Source organism: Zootoca vivipara, chromosome Z1 (assembly GCF_965207765.1).
Source record: "Zootoca vivipara chromosome Z1, rZooViv2.hap1.1, whole genome shotgun sequence".
Taxonomy (NCBI): Eukaryota; Metazoa; Chordata; class Lepidosauria; order Squamata; family Lacertidae; genus Zootoca; species Zootoca vivipara.
In genome coordinates, this window is record NC_142583.1 from 72,252,518 (window position 1) to 72,279,787 (window position 27,270).

The 27,270-nt window shown below is 46.6% G+C and overlaps 1 protein-coding gene across 2 annotated transcripts in view; it reads left to right on the top strand.

Annotated features, from left to right (window-relative positions):
- Positions 1-6,779, top strand: part of LOC118078767 (uncharacterized) — a 53,396-nt gene extending 46,617 nt beyond the window's left edge. For both annotated transcript variants that reach the window (XM_035102764.3, XM_088660699.1), the window contains 2 exons: positions 4,217-4,329; positions 6,405-6,779. In XM_035102764.3, the coding sequence (XP_034958655.3) occupies positions 4,217-4,329; positions 6,405-6,561 (270 nt within the window). In that variant the 3' untranslated portion in view covers positions 6,562-6,779. The remainder of the gene's footprint in view (positions 1-4,216; positions 4,330-6,404) is intronic.
- The last annotated feature ends 20,491 nt before the right edge of the window (positions 6,780-27,270 follow it).

A 27,270-nucleotide genomic window follows, 5' to 3' on the forward strand; every position in this document is an offset into this window, starting at 1 on the left:
CAGTGCCACTCAATTTGCCATTCTGCAATGTTTGGTTCCATACCTCAGAACCAAACATTTTCAAATGTTTTACAAACGGTTTCTTTTTGAAAAGCATTTCGTATGGGGTACAACCAATAGCTGGCTGATATCTGCGGTTGTACACATACGAAAAACATGATAGAGCTTCAGCCCAAAAGGGGTTGGGTAGGCCAGAATCATGCAACAGTGTTTTAATTCCTTGTTGCAATGTTTGATTCACTCTTTCGCACAAACCATTCTGCCATGGAGATCTGGGCATGGCAGTCATGTGCTCTATGTCCTGTTAAGTGAGAAAAGTCTCAAATTGCTCTGAACAAAACACTCCACCCCTGTCAGAAAATAAACTGCGTACTCGCTCATCGTGTACATTCCTGAGCCATGCACAAAATTGTTTAAACTTTGTAAAAGCTTTAGAGTTCTTCTGCAGAACATAGACCCAAACATACCTAGAATAGGAATCTATTAAAACCATGAAGAAATGTGAGTTGCCTCTAGAGAGAGCTAGAGGACCAACCAAATCAGCATGTACAATTTCAAAAGGTTTGTTAACTTCTCTCCCAGATTTAGATCTTTGGGAGCTTGCTTAATTTTGTTCTGTGCACAGGAAACACATTTCATATGGTAAGGACATTTCTGTACTTTCATGCCCTCAAACATGCTTGGCATCTTGGCCACTGCCTGGAAACGTGAATGACCAAAAAGACGGTGAAAATCATGAATACATTTGTCATGCAACTTCTTATTATTCTCTTCAGAAATGTTACAGCTTGTCTTCTTTTCAGTTGCTTCAGCAGCTGTACCTGTAACAAAAGGCAATACAGTGGAACCTCTACTTATGAATTTAATCCGTTCTGAATGCACATTCGTAAGTAGAAACATTCGTAAGCAGAAACGATATTTCCCATAGGAATGCATTGGGAATGGATTAATTCGTTCCAGAGCCTAGGAAAAAGACCCTTTAAAATAGACTTTAAAGGCATGCACAGCAACATTACCTTTCAGTGCAGGGAGCGCGGGCGGGTGGCGGCAAAGCAGCAAGGTGGCAGGTTAGTGGTGACGGCGGGGGCCTGATCCGGCTGTAGGCCAAGTTGGGGATGCGGCTATCTGGTGGGAGGCCGGCTAGTGGCGGCGGGGCCCGATCTGGCCGTAGGCCGAGCGCTCGAGGAGGCGGGGCCTGATCCAGCCATGGGCCGAGCACCTGAGGCGGTGGGAGGCCGCTAGCAGCGGACGCAGGGCCCGATCCGGACATGGGTCGAGCGCCCGAGGCGGCAGGAGGCCACTAGTGGAGGCGACGGAGTCCGATACAGCAGTGGGCGAAGCGCCCGAGGCGGCGGGAGGCCGCTAGCGGCGGCGATGGGGCCTGATCTGGCCTTGGGCCGAGCAAACAAGGCAACAGGAGGCCACTGGTGGAGGCGACGGAGCCCGATCTGGCCTTGGGCCGAGCACATGAGGCGGCGGCAGGCCGCTAGCAGAGGCGACGGGGCCCAATCCGGCCATGGGCAGAGCACCCGAGGTGGCGGGAGGCCGCTAGCGGCGGCGATGGGGCCCGATCCGGTCTTGGGCTGAGAAAACAAGGCAGCAGGAGGCTGCTAGCGGAGGCGACGGAGCCCGATCCGGCCTTGGGCCGAGCACACGAGGTGGCAGGAGGCCGCTAGCGGAGGCGGCGGGGCCTGATCCAGCTGTGCGCGAAGCGCCCGAGGCGGCAGGAAGCCGCTAGCAGTGGCCATGGGGCCCAATCCGTCTTGGGCCGAGCGCCTGAGGCAGCGAGAGGCCGCTAGCGGCGGCGGTGGGGCCCGATCCGGCCTTGGGCCGAGCAAACAAGGCAGCAGGAGGCCGCTAGCGGAGGTGACGGGGCCTGATCCAGCCGTGGGCGGAGCGCCCGAGGTGGCGGGAGGCCTCTAGTGGCGGCGGCGGGGCCCGATCCGGCCTTGGGCTGAGCGCACGAGGCGGCAGGAGGCCGCTAGCGGCGGCGGCGGGGCCCAATCCAGCCGTGGGCAGAGCGCCCGAAGTGGCGGGAGGCCGCTAGCGGCGGCGACGGGGCCCAATCCAGCTGTGGGCAGAGCGCCCAAGACGGCAGGAGGCCGCTAGTGGCGGCAGCAGGGGCCCAATCCGGCCTTCGGATGTCGGAAAAAATCGTAAGCGGGCCTCAATTTGTATCCTTCATAAGTAGAATTTTTCGTAAGTAGGGTTATTCGTAAGTCGAGGTTCCACTGTAGTTATAAACCATTAACACACTTGGCATACAGTATGACTGTTATCTTGAAGAATTTCACATCGAGACTTGGCAAACACCACTTTCAACCCTTGAGAATCAAGCTGAGAAACACCCAAAAGGTTGTCGAGGGTGTGGAGCATACATAACATTCTTAATTGTTCATTTAGGCTCTTTAGAGAACAGTCTCAAAGACTCTTTGAGAACAGTCCCGTCCGCCTGGTGGATCACTCCCACCTGCTTCTTAAGATGAACAAAGAGATCCTTATCTCAAGCTACGTGCCTGTTGCAGCCTGAGTCATCAACAAAAGTAGATTGAGTGTGCAGTCTCGAACAATGTGAGATGAAAGCCTTTAGTGCAGCTGGCCCTTGGGTTTTTGTTCTCCTCCCCCAGTGCCTTTGGAGTTGCCCTTCTTCTTTGAAGACTTTCTACATTGATTTTTAATGTTTGACCTATCCGCAGGAAAAACAATGCCACGTTCTCAAAGCTTTAGCAGCACTTTCACTTTCCCCTGCTGAAGGCCTGGAAACATTTTCAACAGCTTTATGCTGGCTTTCCTTAACAGTTTGTCTACAGTCCTACTCATTCAAGAGCACGCTAGACACATAATCCTCTGTTAACTGGACATTTGGCAATGTTGATAATTGGGCAGCAATAGCATTAAAAGAATCGTCTGTAAAAGCACTTTCATTTTGACCTGCCACTTTGGATAGGTCTCTGGCGTGAGAAGAGGAAAAGAAAAAGCCATTTGGCCATGTGCACAAGCCATGTCTCCGTTTTATTAATTGCCAGACACTTCCCTCCGTGCAACACAAATAACAACAACAACAACAACAATTTACTATTTATACCCTGCCCATCTGGCTGGGTCTCCCCAGCCACTCTGGGCGGCTTCCAACAGAACATAAAAATACAATAATCTATCAAACACTAAAAGCTTCCCTAAACAGGGCTGTCTTCAGATGCCTTCTGAAAGTCTGGTAGTTGTTTTTCTCTTTGACATCTGACGGGGGGGGGGGGGCGTTCCACAGGGCGGGTGCCACTACCGAGACGTCCCTCTGCCTGGTTCCCTGTATGCCCTGGCTCTCTCTAACTTCTCTCTCCCACTCAGCGCAATTAACAGGAAAGCTTATATTCTCTTTGCTGGCAGCAACATACCTCATTGAATCAAACAGTAGCAGCTCCAGAAAACAGCAACAGCTCACAGCTTTGCTCCGGTGTGCAGGAGCAGCTACTGGACACGACAGCCAATAATCCAACTGGTGTGGCTGCGTCTGGGCTCCAATTCCGATGCAGCAGCAACTCAGCAAACAGTTTCACTCTGCACCTGAAACCGATGCAGAATTCCCGCCTCCGTCTAGATTTAAACACTGATGAGGGCCCGCCTCCCGGCCGGCCCTATTGGGCGGCTGGGGTATGACGGAGGCGGGAACTTTAATCTCGCGAGAGGCCTGAGCTACAGCCCTCTCGCGAGGGTCGGGCCGGGCCACGCCCACAACACCACCTCCGTGAAATGCGGAAGTGGTTTTCCTGCAAACAAATCCTGGGCCCGGAACGGATGTGGGTATATGCCAGGTTCTGCCCCACATCTCTCAAGCCCCTGGGCATCCAGCCAAACCAAATGGAGCACCTTCAGCATCACCCAAGAGGCTGGACTCACAACTGTGGTTGTGAGCACCATTTCAGCAGCAGCAAAATAATGCGGAAAGCTTGTTGGAGGTTAGAAGCATACCTCAGTTTATTTACAAAAGCTAAACTACATACTATACAATACTAGCTTGCATGAGTGTTACAGCTCTCATGCAGCTCTCAAGCCCACACAGTCAGAGATGGAAGAAGAGGAGAGCAGTTTCCTCCCCCTCCTTTCTCTAAACATCTGATCACCAGATTCTTGCAATGCGAGGGGTGGAAATACCAACAGAGAGAAGTGCCTTGCTCCTCATTCCTACTGAAGATTTTCTGTTTTTCTCTTTCTCCCCTAGATATTTGTGGCAGATCTAGTATACGCCAAAAAAAAACCTTTTTGGCTTGGACTCTTTAAAGACAAGCAAGGGAAATGGAAATGGCTATCAGGTACAATGGTTGGAGCGGATGAGTAAGTTTTTGAAGAAGTTTTTGAAGAAACATAATCGATCCTTTCCCTCTCCAAATATATTTTGCCATGCATTGTCTCTGCTACCAAAGATCTACATATGTGCTCCTCCATCTCTTTGTCCAGGTGAGTGACTGCTGCTTCTCACTAGGTTGGAGAGGTAGGAAGGCTACTCTTCCTGCTTCTCAAACCTAGTGAATGTGGTGATTAGGAAGAAGCTGAAGGCATGCTTTTGAATGGTTTGTGCAGCTTAGCCCAGCTTCAAAAGGAGTTGTAGGAACCTGAAGCTGAGCAACACTGTCTTTAGGAAAAGATTTCTACAGTTATCTGCTAAACAATCTGAATAACCAGCAATCTCAAACCTAAAATTATAGGAGCAAGTGAAGTGTGTGTGAGAGAGAGGGTAGATGAATCTCACTCTCTTGGATAGAAATTTGAATACATGGAAATTTGACACATAGAAATTTAGAGTTGGATGAGACCCCGAAAAGTCATCTAATCCAACCTTCTACAAAGCAGCAATCACAACGGAAGAATCCTGTCAGCTGGATGCTGTCAGCTGTCAGTTTAAGACAGTTCACGGTTCCCTTTAGGTATCTAACAACTTTTTCCAACCCGTGTTGATGCATTGATAAAGTCAGAGAATATCTCACTCATCCACAGCTTGGTAGTAGAACAGCGAGCTGGTCTGGCATTGATTACCAAGACTGGATTAACAGAGGGTCACTTTCTATTTGTGCAAGGTCTCCTAGATCAAATCCAATGATATTCATCTCCATTGTTGCACCCAATAACAACCACTAATCCTTTTTTGAAAAGGTATTGAGTAAACTTTACAAACGGGCAGTGGGGTTGAAAAATACTAGCTGGGAACTTAAACCCTGGATGCCAGTGGTTCCCAGTGAGCTAAGTACTGAAGACCCCTTGTTTTTCAAAAGCCAAGCCATGCCCCCCTACCTTTGAACATTTGGATATCTCTGTGGCAGTTTTTGTTATGTGAATGGTGCCATGGATCTCCTGGGTGGGTGGTTCATGGACCACTAATTAGGAATCCCTGCTAAATGTGATCTTAGACTTGATCAAAGGGCAGGTCCAACCCAAACATCTCATGGGAGTATAAAACACCTACTACAACATTATAACTCATATCAATTTAAAAGATTCATGGAGAGTTAAAAATGGGGGTGTTATAGAATACATTTATCACAGAATTTTAGTGCTGTGTAGTGGGACTTGATTCAGTTTACAATGGACGCTGGAGAATGCAAGGCCCTACCAGAATTGACAATAAGTGTGGGGCTAGGGTGATATCTTTACCAACTATTGATAACTGATTACAGTATACTTAGAACTATCATGTAAGATTTAGATAAGATATGTGAGAGATATCATATCATTTCACTCAACTCTATAATGGCTTTGTGGCTATAGATTGTATTTGTATTTTAGTTGTACACGTAGCTATTTTTGTTTCTGTAGAGTGTCATTGCTATCCTCATGCATGGGGTGGGTGATGGATGTGAGATGAGGTGGATAAAGGTGGATGCAAATCTAAGGAGGTTTTAATTTGCTCAGAACAATCACTGCTGTGCTAACTCTGCTATGAGAGAGTAAGGATCTCTCTTTCAACACTCTCTCTCCAACACCCACAATGATACAGAGCAGATCTGAGGAGGATGTGGGTGCATATGGAAAGGAGAGAGGGGCAGTTCTGTTGCAGAAATGGAAATCCTGGCAATAGTAGACGTACTGCATTGGATACTGCCCAAAATAAATTGACTGAATGTTCTTGTGTGCACCACTGAGCCTTCCAAAGTGACACCCTCACTTTTGTTTTGTTTCCTATGAGAAATCACTTAATGTGAAAAGAAAATAGACAGTCTTGACCCACAGTTGTTGTTGTTTTCCCTACATGGTTAGAATTCTAAAATATGGGGAGAAAAAGACATCACAATTGTGAGTGGATGTTAAGAGAGAAAGAGCTGAACATCTTTTTAATGGTAGATGGCATGGGGAGTAGGTGAAGAAGTAAACATCCAATTTTGATTGTTCGATGCTATTCCTTCTTTTCTTTTCAGGTACTGGAGACGGAAAGAGCCAAATTCAGGCAAGAAGCACGACTGTGGTGCAATGTACTTTAGCTGCCCACAAACGAAGTGCTGGGTAGCCTACATCTGTGAGCATCGCAAAGGGTGTATTTGCAAGAAGGTGCCGAAAGATGTTTGGCTCAACTAAGACACTTTAAAATGAACAAAATTGGATCTCATGATCACTACACAAAAACAAAACCAAGAGATCACCCCACCCCACTGTTTTAATGCACAATCCACACTCTTCCATTTAGATTATGGGACTCTCTGGCATCAGCCCTCAAAAACACCTTGAAAAGACCTTATTCTGCAAGCTCAAACATAGATGACTACAAAAATAAAGAATGGAAGGGTCCAGTCATAGCCTGTTTACTGTTTAATGTATTTATTTGCAATGCATACCAATATTTGTTTCCTTACTCTGTGTATTTGATGCCCCATTGCCCCTTCTGATCTCCATGGTCGCTACTTTACAAGGCACAGAAGGACAACCATGCATGCCAGGCAAGGATAATGGGGGCCACCCAGCGCCTGGTGTCCCTTTCTAGCAGACTCATCACAAATACAACTTTGGCTTCATCACTGGGAAATTCTGGCGGCCTTGCTCTCATAAAGAGCTAACATTGGGTAACAAACACATTGAACAGCTCTTGGTTTCTTCAGAACTTGGCAGGGGACAAGACTGGTGCCCACACCAGTGCGGGCACAGCACTGGCAGCAAGTGCTGCTGCTTTCATGGCATTCATGGTGGCAGGGGTGCCAACCTGAATAAAATATTGGGGATGGAGCAGGTAAGCTCTCCCCTGCATGATCGATCACAAGACAGTGCATACACATCATTTGAATGGCAATGGCCATCAACTTGGGGGAGGCGGCCCCCTAAAATATTTTACTGGGGCCTCTGCCCCTAGGAGTTGGCTCCTATGCACAGTGGCCCTCAACTGAGTTAAGTAACCAATTAGACTCTGCTGTTCTGAATCACACCTTTACAAGGTGTGAATAGCTTGTTCTGTGTTGAGGACTAGCACCCCAGGAGTCTCCCTCTCCTGCCACATCTTGCATGATTGATGGCTGGAAGTGGTTGTGGTTGCTTCAATCTGTCCAGCATACCTAACCAAGGAGAAGTGATATTTTAATCATTTATTTACAAAAGGATATCATTTTTGTGGTATGTATGATACTTGTGTCTTGTGCCATGGATCCTTGTTCCTAACTCTGAAAGAGCAAGTTGTGGATGTGTTTCATGAGGGAGGAACTGAAGCTGGCTTATAGAACTTCTGGGTGGATTCCGTCCTGTCATGTGGCTTTACCACATGCTTGAGAGTTCATAGGATTGTAGAGTTGGAAGGGACTCAGAGGGTCATCTAGTCCAACCGTCTGCAATGCAGGAATCTCAAACTGGAGCCTCCATGAAAGATTGTCATCTAACCTCTGCTTTCAAAGCTCCATTAAAGGAGTCCACAACCTCCTGGGGGGGGGGGGTACTCTTCCACTGTGTTTTTTTTTGAAAAAATATTTTTTATTAAATGTCACAGTGGCCGAAGTAGGCTACTTCAGAGTAACGACTCCACACAGCTCTGCATTTTATCCTTTTATTGGTGCTGTGTATTTACAGTGCTGAAAACAGTGCTATTTACAGGTAGTAGGTAGTACATGTTGTCAGTCTTGCGCAGAACCTCCGAATGGCGGTTCGCGCGTTTTCCTCCAACAAAGTAATCTTGGTATACTGAATCTCCTCCCCCGGCGCTTCTTACGCAATTCCGGGGTCGGTGGGACCGGCCTCTTTCCCACCGTCTCCCTGCTCCCCTGTTCCGTTCCCCGGCGGTGCCTGTGCTCCGCTAAGGTACTCATGCTCCTGCTTCCACTTCCTGACTCACCACTCGAAGTCTCCCCCTCCCCGCTGGGGGAGGAGCTGGTGTTCAAGATGGGAGGGGCTGTCGGTAGCTCTCCTCCCTCACATTAAAGATTTCTTGAATTACAAATGTGTGTGCAGTGTCTCTCATATTTTTACATGTATCTTTTTGCAAATCAGTTTCATTTGTTAAGACACTAAGAAGAAAGAGGGAAAATGAGGTAGATAGGGGGTGGGAGGGTGGATGGGGGTGAGGGTAGGTGACGATGTTTCTGTTTTGCTTAATATATGTAGGGCTTGATGTCAGCTTTGTTTGTGTTGGTACTCCTTTATTTGCTTTTGTTCTTTTGATGGTGAGAGAGATTGGGGTTGGCCAACGGTGTGGTTGTTCATTTGTAATTGGCTATGATGGTCTTTGTATTCATGTGTGAGTGGGGTGGGTGGGTATTTTGGGTCAGGTTAGCCGTACTGATTTGTATGCTGGCGGTAAATTTTTGTCATTATCTTGTTGGGCTGTGTGTGTGATAAAGGGGAACCATACTGGGGTGAAGGTATCCTAATTTGTCCCCGTGCCAGTTTCAACTTGTTGGTTAGTTTTTGTAGTAAGGCTGTTTCCCATACTACTTGGTACCATTGGTCCATGCTTACTCCTGAGAGGTCTCTCCAATGTCTGGTTATGACATTTCTGGTTGCTGAAAGTAGGTTGGTTATGAGGTCTTTGTGGTATAAATGGGCATTATTATCTTGGAAGATGTTTAGTAGGGCCAATTCTGGGATAATTTCTATTACTTGTTTGGTTATTTTACATATTTCTTGTATGGTTGTTGCCCAGAATAATTGGATTTGGGGGCATTCCCACCACATGTGGGGAGGTATGTACCTGTGGAAGTGTACCCTCTCCAGCATTTTGGTGAGGTTCCTGGGAGTATTAGTGCTAGCTTTCTTGGTGTTAGGTACCACCTGTAGGTGAGTTTTAGGGTGAGTTCTTTTCTTTTCATTGATATGGATTTAAAGAGGGGTTTAGACCACATTCTGGTCCATTGGGTAGGGTTGATTTCATATCCTATGTCATCCTCCCATTGTCTTTTTATTGTGTCTAGGGGATTGGTGGGATTTTGGAGTAGTATTTTGTATATTGCAGATACCATTCCTTTGTTGTGTCCTTTTGTCATTAGGAGGAGGTTTTCGAAAGCTGTCAGGGGTCTAGTTATTGCTGATTTTACTGTTGGGTTGTTTAGAAAGGCATGTAATTGATGTTGTGCTAACCAGGGCATTGTGATGTCCTGTATTTCTTGTGTTGACAAAGGTTTGTTGTTTTTATAGAAGTCTATTAGGCGATGCAAACCTTTGGTTTGCCAGGTTTTTATCTGGAGGTTTTGTGCTGCATGGTGGAATAATGGGTGGTAAGCCATGGGAATTAGTGGGGATGGGGTTGGGGAAAGTTTGCTTGTTTCTGCTTTCCATGCTTTGAGCATGTTTTGTGTGTACCTGTTGACTGTTGTGGGAATTTTCCTTAGTCTGTTCAGGAGAAATGGGTATGCTGTGGTGAAGATATTTTTAACTGAGTTCCTCTCTAGGTGTACACATTGTTTTGTTTCATCTTCCAGTATATATGGGATTATATGGTGTATTTGGTTGGCGTTGTAATATGTTTCTATGTTGGGGATTCCCCATCATCCTGCTGAGGTGGGGAGGTGAAGGTATTTGATGCTTATTCTTGGTATTTTATGTGAGAAGATAAAAGAATGTAATTTTCCCTGCCATTTGCAAAGTTGGGCTGGGGGCATCCAGATTGGGAGGGTTTGGAATAGGTAGGTTAGTTTTGGGAGGATGACCATTTTGATCATGGCTATTTTGTCTAAGAGAGTGAAATTCATAGGTCTTTGTTTATTTGTCGCCACAGGGACTTGTAATTATGGAGGTGAAATTTATTGAGGTTTTTGGTTATTTGTACCCCTAGGTATCTGAACTTGGTGTGACAAAGTTTTATTTTGGTGATATTAGTAAGTTCTTTTGGGGTGTGGGGAGGGGTGTTGAAGCACATGGCTTCTGATTTTCCAAAGTTTACTTGTAGGCCCGACACCATTGCAAATGTGTTGAGTTCTCTTATTAGGGAGGTTGGTGTATTTAAGGGGTCTGATGTTGTGACCATTAGGTCATCTGCAAAGAGCCCTAATTTATAATTTCTGCCTTTTATTTCCACTCCCTTGATGTCTGTGGCTGATCAGATTCGGATTGCTAGGGTCTCCAGAGCCAGGATAAATGGGAAGGGAGACATCGGGCATCCTTGTTTTGTGCCTCTTTGGATTGCTATGGTATTTGAGTACATATTATTAATTCTGCATTTTGCTGAGGCTTGGGAATATATATTTGTTTGAGGATTTGTAGGAAGTTGGGGCCAAATTTCATATTAGTTAGTACTGCTAATAGGTATTTCCACTCTAAGCAATCAAAAGCTTTCAGGATGTCTAAGGATATAATTGTCAGTGGGAGTTTAGTTGCTTTGCTGTGTTCGATTAGGTTCAGTAGTTTCCTGATGGGGTCTGTAATATTGCGACCGGGGACAAAACCGGTCTGATCTGGGGCTATTAACTTGCCTAAGAATTTTTTTAGGCGATTGGCCAGGAATGTTGTGAATATCTTGTAGTCTTGGTTTATTAATGAGATCGGGCGGTATGATTCTACTTTGAGATTGTTCTTCAATGGTTTTGGGTTGGAAACTATTTTGGAGTGGTTCCATGTTTTGGGAATAGGCCCCCCTTTCATGATGTCATTAAATAAGCGTGTCATGTAGGGCATCAGGGATTCTTTGGATTTTTTATAGAATTCTGCTGTGAAGCCATCTGGGCCCGGGACTTTGTGTGGTTTCAAGTTTTTGAGGACCGTGTCTATTTCCTCAGGGGTGTTAGGACTGTCCATGAATTCCTGTTCCTCATCTGTTAATTAGGCATTGTCAGTCCTGCTAGGAATTTTTTGATTCCCTTCTCAGATGAGCTGTGGGAGGTGTACAGGTTGGAGTTGAATTCTGCAAATTCTGAAGTTATTTCTTTGGGGGAGAATGTTATATTGCCATATTTTTTGGCGATGCAGTGTATTCTTGTTTTGAGTGCTTTTTTCCTACATCTATTTCCCAATAATCTGCAGTTTTTCCCTCCATATTCATAGAAGCGTTGTTTAGAATATAGAATGCTGGTCATTGTTTTGTTGTTTTCTAAGGAGTCTATTTCTCTTCTCTTTTGTTCTATAAATTTAAGTAGTTTTTTGGATCCTGTTTGTTTGTAGTGTGATGAGAGGGTGGTGATGTCTTGTTCTATTTTGTTAATTTTTGAAGAGGTTTGTTTTTTAAGGAGTGCTTTCTCTTTTATGCAAGCTCCTCTGGTCACCACTTTCATTGCGTCCCATAAGAGGGGGGGGGTATTTATATTGTCTACATCATTCTCCTTAAAATAGTTTTGGAGAGTTTTGTGAGATTTACTTTAATTTGGTTGTTTGTGGTTAGGATGGGACTGAAAGATTATGATGGGGTAGTTTGTGTTCCTTCTCCTATTTTAACAGTGACTTCTACCGGGGCGTGATCTGTGATTTTGATACTACCTATGTTTGTTGATTCCACTAAAGGGCTCAGACTCTGTGTGAGCAGAATGCTGTCCAGTCTGTACCATGTCACCCGGATTGGAATGTGTGGGTGGTGTCTCCTGGGTTGTGCTCACCCCAGATGTCGTAGAGACCCCTGTTTTTTAATATTTTTAGTAACTTGTAAGAGCCCCTAGTTGTTGGGGGGGGTATTTTTTGAGGAGGGTTGCCTGTGAGTTTTTAGGATGGGTGTTTTTCAGAGTTATGCCTTTTACATTTAAGTTAAGGTCACCTCCTAGGATTGCTTCTCCTTCAGAGAAAGAGAGGAACTTGTTTAGCGTCTTCTGAAAGAATTCTAGTTGTCTCGACTTACGGCCATGTTGTTGTTGTTGTTTAGTCGTGTCCGACTCTTCGTGACCCCATGGACCATAGCACGCCAGGCACTCCTGTCTTGCACTGACTCCCGCAGTTTGTTCAAACTCATGTTCGTAGCTTCGAGAACACTGTCCAGCCATCTCGTCCTCTGTCGTCCCCTTCTCCTAGTGTCCTCAATCTTTCCCAACATCAGGGTCTTTTCCAGGGAGTCTTCTCTTCTCATGAGGTGGCCAAAGTATTGGAGCCTCAGCTTCACGATCTGTCCTTCCAGTGAGCACTCAGGGCTGATTTCCTTAAAAATGGATAGGTTTGATCTTCTTACAGTCCACGAGACTCTCAAGAGTCTCCTCCAGCACCATAATTCAAAAGCATCAATTCTTCGGCGATTAGCCTTCTTTATGGTCCAGCTCTCACTTCCATACATCACTACTGGGAAAACCATAGCTTTAACTATACGGACCTTTGTCGGCAAGGTGATGTCTCTGCTTTTTAAGATGCTGTCTAGGTTTGTTATTGCTTTTCTCCCAAGAAGCAGGCGTCTTTTAATTTCGTGACTGCTGTCACCATCTGCAGTGATCAAGGAGCCCAAGAAAGTAAAATCTCTCACTGCCTCCATTTCTTCCCCTTCTATTTGCCAGGAGGTGATGGGACCAGTGGCCATGATCTTGTTTTTTTTTTGATGTTGAGCTTCAGACCATATTTTGCGCTCTCCTCTTTCACCCTCATTAAAAGGTTCTTTAATTCCTCCTCACTTTCTGCCATCAAGGTTGTGTCATCTGCATATCTGAGGTTGTTGATTTCTTCCGGCAATCTTAATTCCGGCTTGGGATTCATCTAGTCCAGCCTTTCACATGATGAATTCTGCATTTAAGTTAAATAAGCAGGGAGACAATATACAACCTTGTCGTACTCCTTTCCCAATTTTGAACCACTCAGTTGTTCCATATCCAGTTCTAACTGTAGCTTCTTGTCCCACATAGAGATTTCTCAGGAGACAGATGAGGTGATCAGGCACTTCCATTTCTTTAAGAACTTGCCATAGTTTGCTGTGGTCGACACAGTCAAAGGCTTTTGCATAGTCAATGAAGCAGAAGTAGACGTTTTTCTGGAACTCTCTACCTTTTCCATAATCCAGCGCATGTTTGCTTTTTGTTCTCTGGTTCCTCTGCCCCTTCGAAATCCAGCTTGCACTTCTGGGAGTTCTCGGTCCACAAGCGCCTCAGCTCTACAGCCCTTTAAATACTATCTTGAATGGAGCCCTGGGTGGGAGGTGGGGGGAGGAGGAGCCCAAATAGGTCATGGGCTGATGTAGGATGGGGGGAGCAACTGTTCAGCAACCACCAAAACAGCCATTCCAGCCCCAAAGCCCAAGCCCAAAGCCTCTCCTGGCAGCTGCATTAATAAATGCCAGACAGCATTACGCAGTCGTTCATCATTTCTCCTAACACACACTTGGGGGCACAGACAGGCCCAGACAGAAGGGGGGGCATATGGGCCACTTGGCGCAGGCCTCCGAATCCAAAAGGGGCCTCGGTCAGCATATTCACAATCAGTAAAATGAAAAAATTAACAAAAGGGTTAAAAACAGGGCCACATTATCTACCTGGCCTGGGCCTCTGTCTGGCCCTGTTAGGGGAAATGATGAACGACTTGGCCGTGCTGCGTCCTGTGATCCATGCGCTTGTCCTCCCCCCCCCTTGGGCCTAGTGGGTCCTAGCAGCCTAGGCCTAGTCTTTAGGCTGTAAAGTAGAGGTGAGGCCTTGGCTTGGGCTAGTATTTAAATGTGACCCGGGGCCTCCGCCCTGTCTCTCCATTCCTTGGCCCTGGCCTGACTCTGTGGGTTGTCTGGCAATAGGCCCCCTTCAGATCCCCCTGAGCCTCAGAGTCCCCCTGTTTTACAGGATCTCGTGGCAGAGGCGGGGTTTGTGGGTGTGACGCGCTGTTGTGGCTAATCCCTGTGACTGCCCCCACGTGTCCCGATCCATGATCTATTCTTTTTGTTACCCCCCCCCCCCCGTGACCGCCGTATCTCATGACGTTTTGAAGGATGGTATTTATTTTTTGTCTTGTGGTTATTTGGGGGGGGTTAGGGGGTACTGGTGCTAAAAAACCCTTGCCGTGCCCCCAAGTGCATTGCTCTGGGTTATCCCCCCACAGGCCTAGTGGGGGCCTGGCAGGGGGCTACATAAAACAAAGGCCATGCTGCGACCTGAGATCTGGGCACTCGCCCTCTCCCCCCCCCCCGGGCCTAGTGGGGGCCTAGCACCCTGACAGGAGCCTAGGGGTCTGATAATGGCCGCCTTGGTGGTTTCAGTTGCTTGGTTGGTGATGTCATTTGGTTTGTGGGTGTGGCTTAGATTTCACAGGAAGGGAGGGGTGGAAGAGGGTATAACGCCACTTGAGGGCGCTGTTTGACTTGGTGGAAAACCAGGTTTCTACCTGCCCAGATGCGAAATTTGAGGGATTTCTGTCCCCAACAATGCTTGGGGAGTGGCCTGGATCGTTGTGTCAAAATTTCAGGACGATCGGTCAAGCGGTTACGGAGAAAAGTGAGACCGACACTTTCATGATTTTTATATTTGATATATATATAGAATCATAGAATCATAGAATCATAGAGTTGGAAGAGACCACAAGGGCCACCCAGTCCAACCCCCTGCCAAGCAGGAAACACCATCAAAGCATTCCTGACAGATGGCTGTCAAGCCTCTGCTTAAAGACCTCCAAAGAAGGAGACTCCACCACACTCCTTGGCAGCAAATTCCACTGCTGAACAGCTCTTACTGTCAGGAAGTTCTTCCTAATGTTTAGGTGGAATTTTCTTTCTTGTAGTTTGAATCCGTTGCTCCGTGTCCGCTTCTCTGGAGCAGCAGAAAACAACCTTTCTCCCTCCTCTATATGACATCCTTTTATATATTTGAACATGGTTATCATATCACCCCTTAACCTTCTCTTCTCCAGGCTAAACATACCCAGCTCCCTAAGCCGTTCCTCATAAGGCATCGTTTCCAGGCCTTTGACCATTTTGGTTGCCCTCTTCTGGACACGTTCCAGCTTATCAGTATCCTTCTTGAACTGTGGTGCCCAGAACTGGACACAGTACTCCAGGTGAGGTCTGACCAGAGCAGAATACAGTGGTACTATTACTTCCCTTGATCTAGATGCTATACTCCTATTGATGCAGCCCAGAATTGCATTGGCTTTTTTAGCTGCTGCATCACACTGCTGACTCATGTCAAGTTTGTGGTCTACCAAGACTCCTAGATCCTTTTCACATGTACTGCTCTCAAGCCAGGTGTCTCCCATCCTGTATTTGTGCCTTTCATTTTTTTTGCCCAAGTGTAGTACTTTACATTTCTCCTTGTTAAAATTCATCTTGTTTGCTTTGGCCCAGTTGTCTAATCTGTTAAGGTCATTCTGAAGTGTGATCCTGTCCTCTGGGGTGTTAGCCACCCCTCCCAATTTGGTGTCATCTGCAAACTTGCTCAGGATGCCCTCAAGCCCATCATCCAAGTCATTGATAAAGATGTTGAACAAGACTGGGCCCAAGACAGAACCCTGTGGCACCCCACTAGTCACTACTCTCCAGGATGAGGAGGAGCCATTGATGAGCACCCTTTGGGTTCGGTCAGTAAGCCAGTTACAAATCCACTGAATGGTAGCATTTTCTAGCCCACATTTTACCAGCTTCTTTACAAGAATATCATGGGGCACCTTGTCAAAGGCCTTGCTGAAATCAAGATAGGCTACATCCACAGCGTTCCCTTCATCTACCAGGCTTGTAATTCTGTCAAAAAATGAGATCAGATTAGTCTGACATGACTTATTTTTCAGGAACCCATGCTGACTTTTAGTGATCACAGAGTTTCTTTCTAGGTGCTCACAGACTGTTTGCTTAATGATCTGCTCTAGAATCTTTCCTGGTATTGATGTCAGGCTGACTGGGCGGTAATTGTTTGGGTCCTCTCTTTTCCCCTTTTTGAAAATAGGGACAACATTTGCCCTCCTCCAGTCTGCTGGAACTTCGCCTGTTCTCCAGGAATTTTCAAAGATTATTGCCAGTTGTTCTGAAATCACCTCTGCCAGTTCTTTTAATACTCTTGGATGTAGTTCATCTGGCCCTGGAGACTTGAATACATCTAAACTAGCCAAGTATTCTTGTACTACCTCCTTACTTATTCTGGGCTGTGTTTCCCCTGCTGAATCATCTGCTCCATATTCTTCAGGTCGGGCGTTGTTTTCTTTCTTGGAGAAGACTGAGGCAAAGAAGGCATTGAGGAGTTCTGCCCTTTCTCTGTCCCCTGTTTGCATTTCACCATCTTCTCCTCTGAGTGACCCCACTGTTTCCTTGTTTTTCCTTTTGCTACGGACATACCCATAAAAGCCCTTTTTGTTGCTTTTAACCTCTCTAGCGAGCCTGAGTTCATTCTGTGCTTTAGCTTTTCTGACTTTGTCTCTACACGTGCTGGCTATATGTTTGAATTCCTCTCTGGAGATTTCCCCCCTTTTCCATTTTTTGTACATATCCCTTTTAAATCTTAACTCAGTCAAAAGTTCTTTAGATAGCCAGCCTGGCTTCTTTAGGCACCTTCCATGTTTCCGTCTCATTGGTATTGCCTGAAGTTGTGCTTTTAATATCTCCCTTTTAACAAACTCCCAACCATCATGAACTCCCTTCCCTTTTAGTATTACTGTCCATGGGATTTCACCCAGCGTTTCCCTAAGTTTTCTGAAGTTGGCTTTCTTAAAGTCTAGAATTTGGACCTTAGTATGCTTGGTTGCTCCTTTCCGCTGGATAATAAACTCCAGAAGAGCATGGTCACTCCCACCTAATGATCCTGCCACTTCTACCCCACTAACCAAGTCATCACTATTGGTTAGGACCAGATCTAAAATGGCTGATCCTCTTGTTGCTTCTCCCACTTTCTGGACAATGAAGTTGTCTGCAAGGCCAGTGAGGAATCTGTTCGACCTTATGCTCTTGGCTGAGTTTGACATCCAACAAATATCAGGATAGTTGAAATCCCCCATTACTACTATCTCACTTCCTTTGGAATGCTTGGCCATCTGTTCCAGGAAGGCATCATCTGTGTCCTCAGTTTGGCTTGGGGATCTATAGTAAACTCCCACAATGAGATCACTGTTGTTTTTCTCTCCCTTAATTTTGACCCAGATACTCTCAATTTGGCTTTGAAGTTTTAAATCCTGGATCTCTTCACAGGTATACATATCCCTAACATATAAAGCTACTCCTCCTCCTTTCCTGTTTGGTCTATTTCTCTTAAATAGATTGTATCCCTCTATTACTACATTCCAGTCATGAGACTCATCCCACCAGGTTTCAGTGATGCCTATTATGTCATATTTAGTTTGCTGTACCAAGAGCTCAAGTTCATCTTGTTTATTTCCCATGCTCTGTGCATTAGTATACAGACATTGAAGACCGTTGATCATTCCCCCATGTCTCTTATTTAAGGATATTTTCGTCCCACCACTAGGTCTGCATGCTGCTTGCTCCATTTGGTCCTTGACATTTGGATGATCATCTTCAGCATTTGATAGACTCCTACCTTCAGGACCACTGTCTCCCTCCCCCACATAAGTCAGTTTAAAGCCCTCCTGATGAGGTTTTTAGTTGGGAGGAGTCCTCCCAACTTTTGTGAGGTGCAGTCCATCACTTGCCAGAAGTCCATCTTCAAGAAACTGCAGACCGTGATCTAGGAATCCAAACCGTTCCTGTTTGCACCATTTGCGAAGCCAGTTGTTCACTTCCCCTATTTTTCCCTCTCTCCCTGGGCCATGTCGTTCAACTGGGAGGACAGAAGAGATGACAATTTGTGCATCTAATTGCTTCAACTTCCTGCCCAGAGCCTCATAATCATTTTTGATCTTCTGTAAGCTATGGCTTGCAGTGTCATTGGTTCCCACATGCACCAAAAGGAAGGGGTATTTGTCGGTGGGTTTTATGATTCCTTGCAGCCGTTCTGTTACATCTTTGATCTTGGCCCCAGGTAGACAGCACACCTCTCGAGACATCTTGTCAGGCCCACAGATCACTGCTTCTGTACCCCTCAGTAGGGAATCCCCTATCACCACTACACGCCTCTTCATAGGCTTGGTTGGGATTCTTCCATGTGCTGCCCCTTCCAAGGTTACCTGCATATTCCCGGAGGACTGACTTTGCTGCTCATCTTCATATTCCTCATCAACTGTGATGAGGGAGATATCCTCAGGTGGAGTCTGTTCCTCGTCTTCCATGAGCACTTCAAAACGGTTGTGTAATTCTAAGCACTCAGAGCGATCCCTGGGCCTTCTACTTCTATGAGTCACGTTCCTCCATACATCTGGCTGCTGTGTTGGGGAACTGACCTCCTCCTCAGGGAGATCCCCTGTCTCCTCCTTGGTGCAGACAGTGTGCTCTGCTGCATCCAAGAAAAGCTCCAGCTCTTTAATTCTCTGGAGCGTAGATACACGCCCCTGAAGCTGCTGCACCTTCTCTTCCAGAAGGGCAACCTTGTTTTCTAGTAGGGCAACCAACTTGCAATTGTTGCACGTGTAGCTACCCACATCCTTTGGCAAGAAAACAAACATTGCACAGGAATTGCAGGTGACAACGGTTGTTCCCTCTGTTGGGATATCACCATTGGGAGGTCCAGCCGGCAGCCTCCTCATCGTCCTCTTCCCCGGTGATTCCCATGGAACACGACTCAAGGTCTTTGTGACCTGAGCACGCAATCAGCAGAGCTCATTCCAGCGTTAGCGTGGTGTGGCAGCAGCAGCAGCAGAAGGAATACTCAGAGAGAAGTCCTTGCATATTTACAAGCGTTTATTACAAGGCATCTAAAGCATCTCGGAAGATAGACCAAACGTGTCTGTCTCCATCCTCAAAGCGAAAGCAAGACTAACTAACAGCATATCAATAGTACAACCCACGGAAATATATATCATGTGACATACATATTCAACATCCTCTTCCAAGCCTGTTCCTGTTTAAGGTGGAACAGAATCTACTATGAAATCCTAACAAAAACTCCCCCATTCTGTGTAACCTTAAACTTCAGTAATCCTAACTGTAGCTTTGGCACATCCATCTGCAGTTGTTCTTTGTTAACAACCTTGGACAACACACTTGCAGGAAAATCATTACCTGGCATGTAGGACACTTGATCTGGTCCCTTCCTGATACACTCTCTTGCATGACGTAACCTCATTTGCAAGAACCTGGACCTTTGCTTGCAACCCTCTGAAGCTAGCAAATCCAAACAGGAAATGTTGTCCTGATACACCTGTGCCGGACAAGTCACCTTGACTTTGACATCCTGAAACAGTTGCATCAACCACTCGCAATCTGTGAGCGAGAATGAGAGAGTGTTGAGTTCCGCTGCATAGGAACTCAAACTCACTATTGTTTGCCCCTTGCACATCCAGCCAATCAGACAGTGGTTGTACAAGTAGCAAACGCCAGAAAAGCTTGTGCCACCTGTGGCATCACTTCTGAAACTTGCATTTGCAAAAATCTCAAGACCTCCAGTCTTCTGACTTGTCAACTTCAGCCTGCAGTGCATAGTGCTTCGAAGATAGCAACCTATGCGCTGCAGAGCTTGCCAATCCCGAACCGTAGGATTGTCAGCATGCCTGCCAAGCAAATCACAGCTTGCAGCAATGTCAGGTCTTGAACATTTAGCAATGAAGCATAGCTTGCCTAGAACACATCTATACAAAGTGGTGTCAGAAAATGCTTCTGTGTTATCATCTCTCTGATAACCTGGCACCATAGGTGTGTCTACAGGATTTGCATCACCCAAATCCATCCTGTTCAATACCTCTGTAATTTTCTGGGTCTGGTGCACCAGAAAATTACCTTCTATGTCTTTCTCAACTTCTAGAGAAAGATAGTTGGAAACTTCACCAAGATCCACCATGGTGTGGTGTTCCTGCAACTTAGCAAGTGTACGCAGGTACAATTCCTTGTGTTTCCAGAAGATAAGCATTTCAGCATCATAACAAAAGCAATACAGTTTGTGCTCCCCCTCTTCCTTGACAAACACACATGAATCAGCAATACTTTGGTGAAAACCTAGAGAAAGCAACATCTCTGTTAGTGTTGTGTCCCAACACCTGGCACTCTTCTTGAGACCAAATAGGGATTTCTTCAACTTGCAGACCATCCCCTGTGGTACGTGCACTCCTGCAGGTGGTAGTAAAAACAGATCCTCCTGCAAAATCCCAGTCAAAACATTTGCATCATTAGCATCCAATACAAAATGTGATACGTGCATTTTCTCCTCCGAAGCAATCTTGAGCAAAAGCTTTAAGCTCTCATACTTCACATTTGGTGCAATAGTCTCAATGTTGTTTTCATCTTGAACCTGTGAAACACCTGTTGCGACCAGTTTGGCTGTGTGCCTCACTACCTTGCCATGTTGGTCAGCTTCGGCCTTAAAGACCCACCTGCTGTTTACCAGCTTCATTCCTGGGACCATTTTGACCAGTTCCCAGGTCTGATTCCTATCTAAGGAATCAATATCTGCTTTCATGGCAGCTAGCCATGGTTGAGCATCTTTTGAGGTCATTTCCTGAACCTCCTCGAAACTTTCAGGTTTAAAAACCTTTTCTGAGCTACTAAGACCAGCATCAGCAGTTTTAGCAAACTCATCAGCAAATCTCTCAGGCTGTTTGCCTGTTGTGGCCTCTCCAGATTTGCAAACACTCATTTCCTCTTTCTCAAGAGAAAAATGATCAATGGTTAGCAGTGGTTCGCCCAATTCAGTGTCAGACTTAAATGCAGGTCTGAGTGAGGTTTCAACACCTTCGTAGCCCGCTGCATCACCAGCTACAGCAGTACCACTACCTCCCACTGAATTTGAACCATCCTGACCATCATTTGCAGCTTGTGCTGCACCATCCTCACCTGGAATAATTACATTCTCACTTGGGTGAATCACATCATTTGCATGAACCAGGAAAATTCCCCCACCTTCCTCCCACTTGGGATTGGTAGCACCACCTAGGTGAACCAGGGAAATTTCCTCCTTTACCACCCCCTTGGGATTGACATCACCATCTGGGTGAACCATGGAAATACCTTCCTTTTGCATCTTCTCTGGATTGGCACTGTGCAACAAGGGTGTTAGTCCCTGCTGCATTGATTTTCCAGAATTCCCAGCTCCCTCACACAAACCACCCTCCCAAGAACTGTTGGGACGTGAGAGATCCTTTTGAATTCGCTTCTCATCCAGAAAAGCATCTAGCTCCTGAGAAGTGAATTCACCTTCACTGGGACCGGAGCATTTCACTCCAATGAGATCGGCATTACCATCATTCCTGATGTACCCCTCTTCACACTCCGAGGGAGTCAGTTGACCATCTTGGCCATTTGCAACTTCATCCCCTGAAAGTGTCATTTGATCAGCTAGATCAATATGAATCACTTCACAGGGTGTGGAAGTCTGTCTGCTAGACAGCTTCCCATCATCAGCAATTTCATCATTGCAATCAGCAAAAGAATCACAGGGTTGAACCTTTAAACCCTGAACCCTTCCAGGCTCCTCCTTGGACACCTCCTGCAAACTCAGGTGACCATTGGTGTGACGAAAACCACCTGTAAGAAGAAACTGATCAGTGTTAGCATCACAGGCCTCTCCAGGCACATAAACCACATTTTCATCATCATAATCAAAAGTAAACACATATTGATTATCAACTCTTGGAGCATTCAGAAATTCCTCATCTCCTTTCTTGATGAGACAGCTTCCATTTTCAAAAGAAACTCCATACCCTTCTTCAGACATCTGTGAAATGGAAAGCAAATTATTTTGTGCATCTTGCACATACAAAACATCACATAGTGTCAAATTAAGTCCTTTTATGTAGACATCTCCAGCTCCCTGCACATTTAAAAGTCCTTCATTAGACTTCACGAAATCATCCTGTGAAGAAAAACAAGTAAACAAATTTTTGTCATTGCAAATGTGCTTCTGAATTGTGGAACTGACAACAAACTTGCTTTGAACTCTTCCAGCCAGCAAAGTCCCGTTTTGCTGCTGTGTGGGCTTCTGCTCCTGGCCGCCCCCCTTCTTCTTTCCAGGCGAAGACTTTTTCTCTTTGCCAGCTGCAGTAAACACCGTTGTGGGCTTCAACTCTCTGCCCCCCTGCTCCTGGCCTCGTGACACTGTTGTCGGCTGCAATTCTTCCCCCTTTAGCTGGGCCTTAGCAACAAGCTTCACATTTGTGGGCTTCTCCTCGCCCCTCCTTAGCGACAAAGTTGCTGCACCTGCAAGCTTCTGTAGACGTGTCGGCTTTTGCAAAAACTTTGAAGACTGACCTTCGTTCCCATGGGACTGCACGTCTCTGTGGGATGATGACGCCATCTCTCCCTGAGATTTGCAACTGGCGCCCTCAGCATTTTCAATTGAAGCACTCTGTGCAGCCACTTACTCCAGGTCTGACGTGACAGCCAGCTCCTGCTGCAATTCCCAAGTGGCGCCCTCAGCTTTTGCATTCACTGGAGACTGCACCCCCACCACGTCTGACATCACAGCCAGCTCTTCCTGTGGTTTGCAACCGGGTGCCCCAGCACTCCAGCAATCATTTGGGGAATCGCCATCACAGCTTCCTCCCCCTCCAAAAGCTAGCTTCAATGTTTCCCACATCTCACAAGCTGAATTGCATGCACCAACATAAATCAATTGTCCCGGACACAAACTTGTGATAATCAATCCTCTCGCAAAAGAATCATCTTCCCTCCAGCTGGGGAATTGGTCTGGGGTATTTTCACTTCCCCTTTTTGCGACAATTGTGTACCACACTCCAGCATCCTGCAGCCTTTTCTGTGTACATTTTGCCCAATTCTGATAAACTTCTCTTTGAGAGCTGTGCAAAAACTCCATTTTCCCTTCTCTTTTACTGACCAGGAAAAAATGCTTGCAGCTCTCTCACAGTCCACTGTCCTCACAGTCATTAATCACTGTGAAAGTTTTACTGCCCGCCATAAAACTTCAGGCTACGCAGATCAAAGTCTCTTGCTTGCGTGCCTGCCGTGGCATGCTTGTAAAAGCACCGGCTTTTACATACCTTCTCCTCTCCACTTTGTCCGACGTTTTCCAGCATACCAGCTGCTTTCGGAACACACTGCCTTTTCCTGCTGCCTCCTGGGCGATTAGCCTTTCCATTCCTGGGCACGGAACCCTTTGCCCAGCAATCCATAGTCTGGTGCCCATGACGCTTTGTTCACCGTCTCCACTGGGCCCGTTAATCCTTTGTCCAGGAATCCATAGTCTGGGCCCATTAACCCTTTGTTGGGATATCACCATTGGGAGGTCCAGCCGGCAGCCTCATCATCATCCTCTTCCCCGGTGATTCCCATGGAACACGACTCAAGGTCTTTGTGACCTGAGCACGCAATCAGCAGAGCTCATTCCAGCGTTAGCGTGGTGTGGCAGCAGCAGCAGCAGAAGGAATACTCAGAGAGAAGTCCTTGCATATTTACAAGCGTTTATTACAAGGCATCTAAAGCATCTGTCTGGCTCCGAAGCGCCCTCTCAGATTGCATGGAGCCCGGACAGCCCCGTGGTTTTCCCCGGCGCTGAGGGCAATGAAACAGTCGTTGAGACGGCTAGAGCGCCGGTGGCGGAAAACTCATTTTGAATCAGACCGGACACGGGCTAGAGCTCAACTTCGAGCCTACCAAGTGGCAATGGCGACGGCGAAGAGGACCTTCTTCACCGTCTCCATCGCATCTGCAGAAAACAGCAGCAGGAGACTCTTCCAGGTGGTTCGCAATTTAGCGGAACCACCTGCTCCATCCGGGCCCAGTACGGGCCACATGATCTCCTGCAATGATTTTGCAAAGTTTTTTGCAGATAAAGTCGCTCAGATTCGGGAAGAGGTAGACTCCACCGTGGGAGCAGGGCCGGGGCGGGGGAGTGCTAGAGTCCTGTCTAGTCAAGTTTTGTGGGATCAATTTCAATCTGTTACCTCCGAGGATGTGGACAGGCTGCTTAGACGAATGAAACCAACCACCTGTCTCCTTGATCCTTGCCCATCCTGGCTTATAAAAGCTAGCCAGGAAGGGCTGGGCGATGGGCTTCGCGGGTTGGTAAATGCTTCTCTCCATGAGGGAGCCTTCCCAGACCCGCTGAAAGAGGCGGTTATTAAACCGCTTCTTAAAAAACCATCTTTAGATCCGGCCAATATGGCCAACTATCGCCCAGTCTCAAATCTTCCATTCTTGGGCAAGGTGATTGAGCGAGTGGTTGCGGAACAACTCCAGGCACGCCTGGAAGAAGCGGACCATTTGGATCCCTTCCAGTCAGGATTCAGGCCTCATCATGGGACTGAAACTGCCTTGGTCGCACTGGTCGATGATCTCCGGCGGGCTAGGGACAAAGGTAAGAGCTGTTTCCTTGTTCTGCTGGATCTCTCAGCGGCTTTTGACACCATCGACCATAACATCCTTCTGGACCGTCTAGAGGGCTTGGGAGCTGGGGGCACTGTCATGCAGTGGTTCCGCTCCTTCCTCCTGGGCCGTGTTCAGAAAGTGGTGGTGGGGGATGAGTGTTCAGACCCCTGGGCGCTCACTTGTGGGGTGCCTCAGGGTTCTGTCCTCTCCCCCATGCTTTTTAACATCTATATGCAGCCACTGGGAGAGATCATCAGGGGGTTTGGGCTGGGTGTCCATCAGTATGCTGATGATACCCAGCTCTACCTCTCTTTTAAATCAGAACCAGTGAAGGCGGTGAAGGTCCTGTGTGAGTGCTTGGAGGCGGTTGGAGGATGGATGGCGGCTAACAGATTGAGATTGAATCCTGACAAGACAGAAGTACTGTTTGTGGGGGACAGGAGGCGGGCGGGTGTGGAGGACTCCCTGGTCCTGAATGGGGTAACTGTGCCCCTGAAAGACCAGGTGCGCAGCCTGGGAGTCATTTTAGACTCACAGCTGTCCATGGAGGCACAGGTCAACTCCGTGTCCAGGGCAGCTGTTTATCAGCTCCATCTGGTACGCAGGCTGAGTCCCTACCTGCCCACTGACTGTCTCTCCAGAGTGGTGCATGCTCTAGTTATCTCTCGCTTGGACTACTGCAATGCGCTCTACGTGGGGCTACCTTTGAAGGTGACCCGGAAACTACAACTAATCCATAATGCGGCAGCTAGACTGGTGACTGGGAGCGGCCGCCGAGATCACATAACACCGGTCCTAAAAGACCTACATTGGCTCCCAGTACGTTTCCGAGCACAATTCAAAGTGTTGGTGTTGACCTTTAAAGCCCTAAACGGCCTCGGTCCGGTATACCTGAAGGAGCGTCTCCACCCCCATCGTTCTGCCCGGACACTGAGGTCCAGCTCCGAGGGCCTTCTGGCGGTTCCCTCATTACGAGAAGCCAAGTTACAGGGAACCAGGCAGAGGGCCTTCTCGGTAGTGGCACCCACCCTGTGGAATGCCCTCCCACTAGAGGTCAAAGAGAACAATTACCAGACCTTTAGAAGGCATCTCAAGGCAGCCCTGTTTAGGGAAGCTTTTAATGTTTGATGGATTTCTGTATTTTAGAATTTCTGTTTTTTTTGGAAGCCGCCCAGAGTGGCTGGGGGAACCCGGCCAGATGGGCGGGGTATAAATAATAAATTATTATTATTATTATTATTATTATTATTATTATTATTATTATCTCGGAAGATAGACCAAACGTGTCTGTCTCCATCCTCAAAGCGAAAGCAAGACTAACTAACAGCATATCAATAGTACAACCCACGGAAATATATATCATGTGACATACATATTCAACATCCTCTTCCAAGCCTGTTCCTGTTTAAGGTGGAACAGAATCTACTATGAAATCCTAACACCCTCCACCTCCATCTTGAAAACCTTGAAGTCAAGGAGGAAAGAGGAAGAGGCCTAGGTCCCCCCTAACAAACGTGTGAGACTTGGTGCCCTAGATCAAAAAGATGGGTCAAACTGCACTCCAAGCTCTGACTAGCTCCGCCCACAGCTAATCACCTGACCCTCCTGACTCACACTTCTAGGTGAAAGGTCACAGCCAGAAACAAACAAGGTCACAGCCAGAAACAAACACCCACACAAGCCTGGACAGTCACCCAAATCCAAGAGGCAGCAGCCCTAGAAAACCAGCACAAGCACACAAACAAGTAAGAAAACAAATAAGCACACAAACTTACTAACACACAGCCCCAAAAGACAAAGCCACAAAACCTACAGAGTGTCTCCCAAGCTCAGCTCACTTTCTGCTCCTTCCTCAGTCGCTGCACTCCAAGCTCTGACTAGCTCCGCCCACAGCTAAATGATGCATCTCTGGATTATTTGTGGGGCATAGGGATCCGTTCACCCCCCCCAATATAGTCCAGCCCACCACAAGGTCTGAGGGACAGTGGACCGGCCCCCTGCTGGAAAAGGTTGCTGACTCCTGCCTTAACCAACAAAGGCAAGAAGCTTCATAATATAATTTCAAATCTGGCAGGGACAAGCCACCTCTCTCTTTTGTATCTGTAAGTAGTTTAAATTTAATTCTTGGCTTCTTCCCTTGCCAAATATATCTTGTTTTTTGCCATTCTTGGAAAATACCTACCCCATTGAGATCGGGATTGATTGAAATAAAAATAACATCTTTGGTAGCACGTTCATTTTAATACCAGAAATTCTACCACATAGGGATAGTTTCACCCTTCGCCACACTTCTAAGTGCCTTTTGATACCATTCCACACCGGTGTGTCATTATCTTTAAATAAACTTATATTCTTGGATGTTAACCATATTCCCAAACATTTTACCTTCTTTACCACCTCAATACCACTTTGTCGTTGCAGTTCTTCTATTAACTCCTGAATCATATTCTTAAATAACATCTTAGTTTTCTTTTCGCTTAAATCTGCTACTTGTCCGAATTGTTCAATTCCTTCCAGTGTTTCCAGTGGTTACTGGTCCTTCCACTGTTATAACTAAATCATCTGCAAAGGCTTTTCATTTATATTCTCTCCGACCAACCATGATTCCTTTGATTTTTTCCACACTCCTTATATTTCTTAGAAGGACTTCCAGG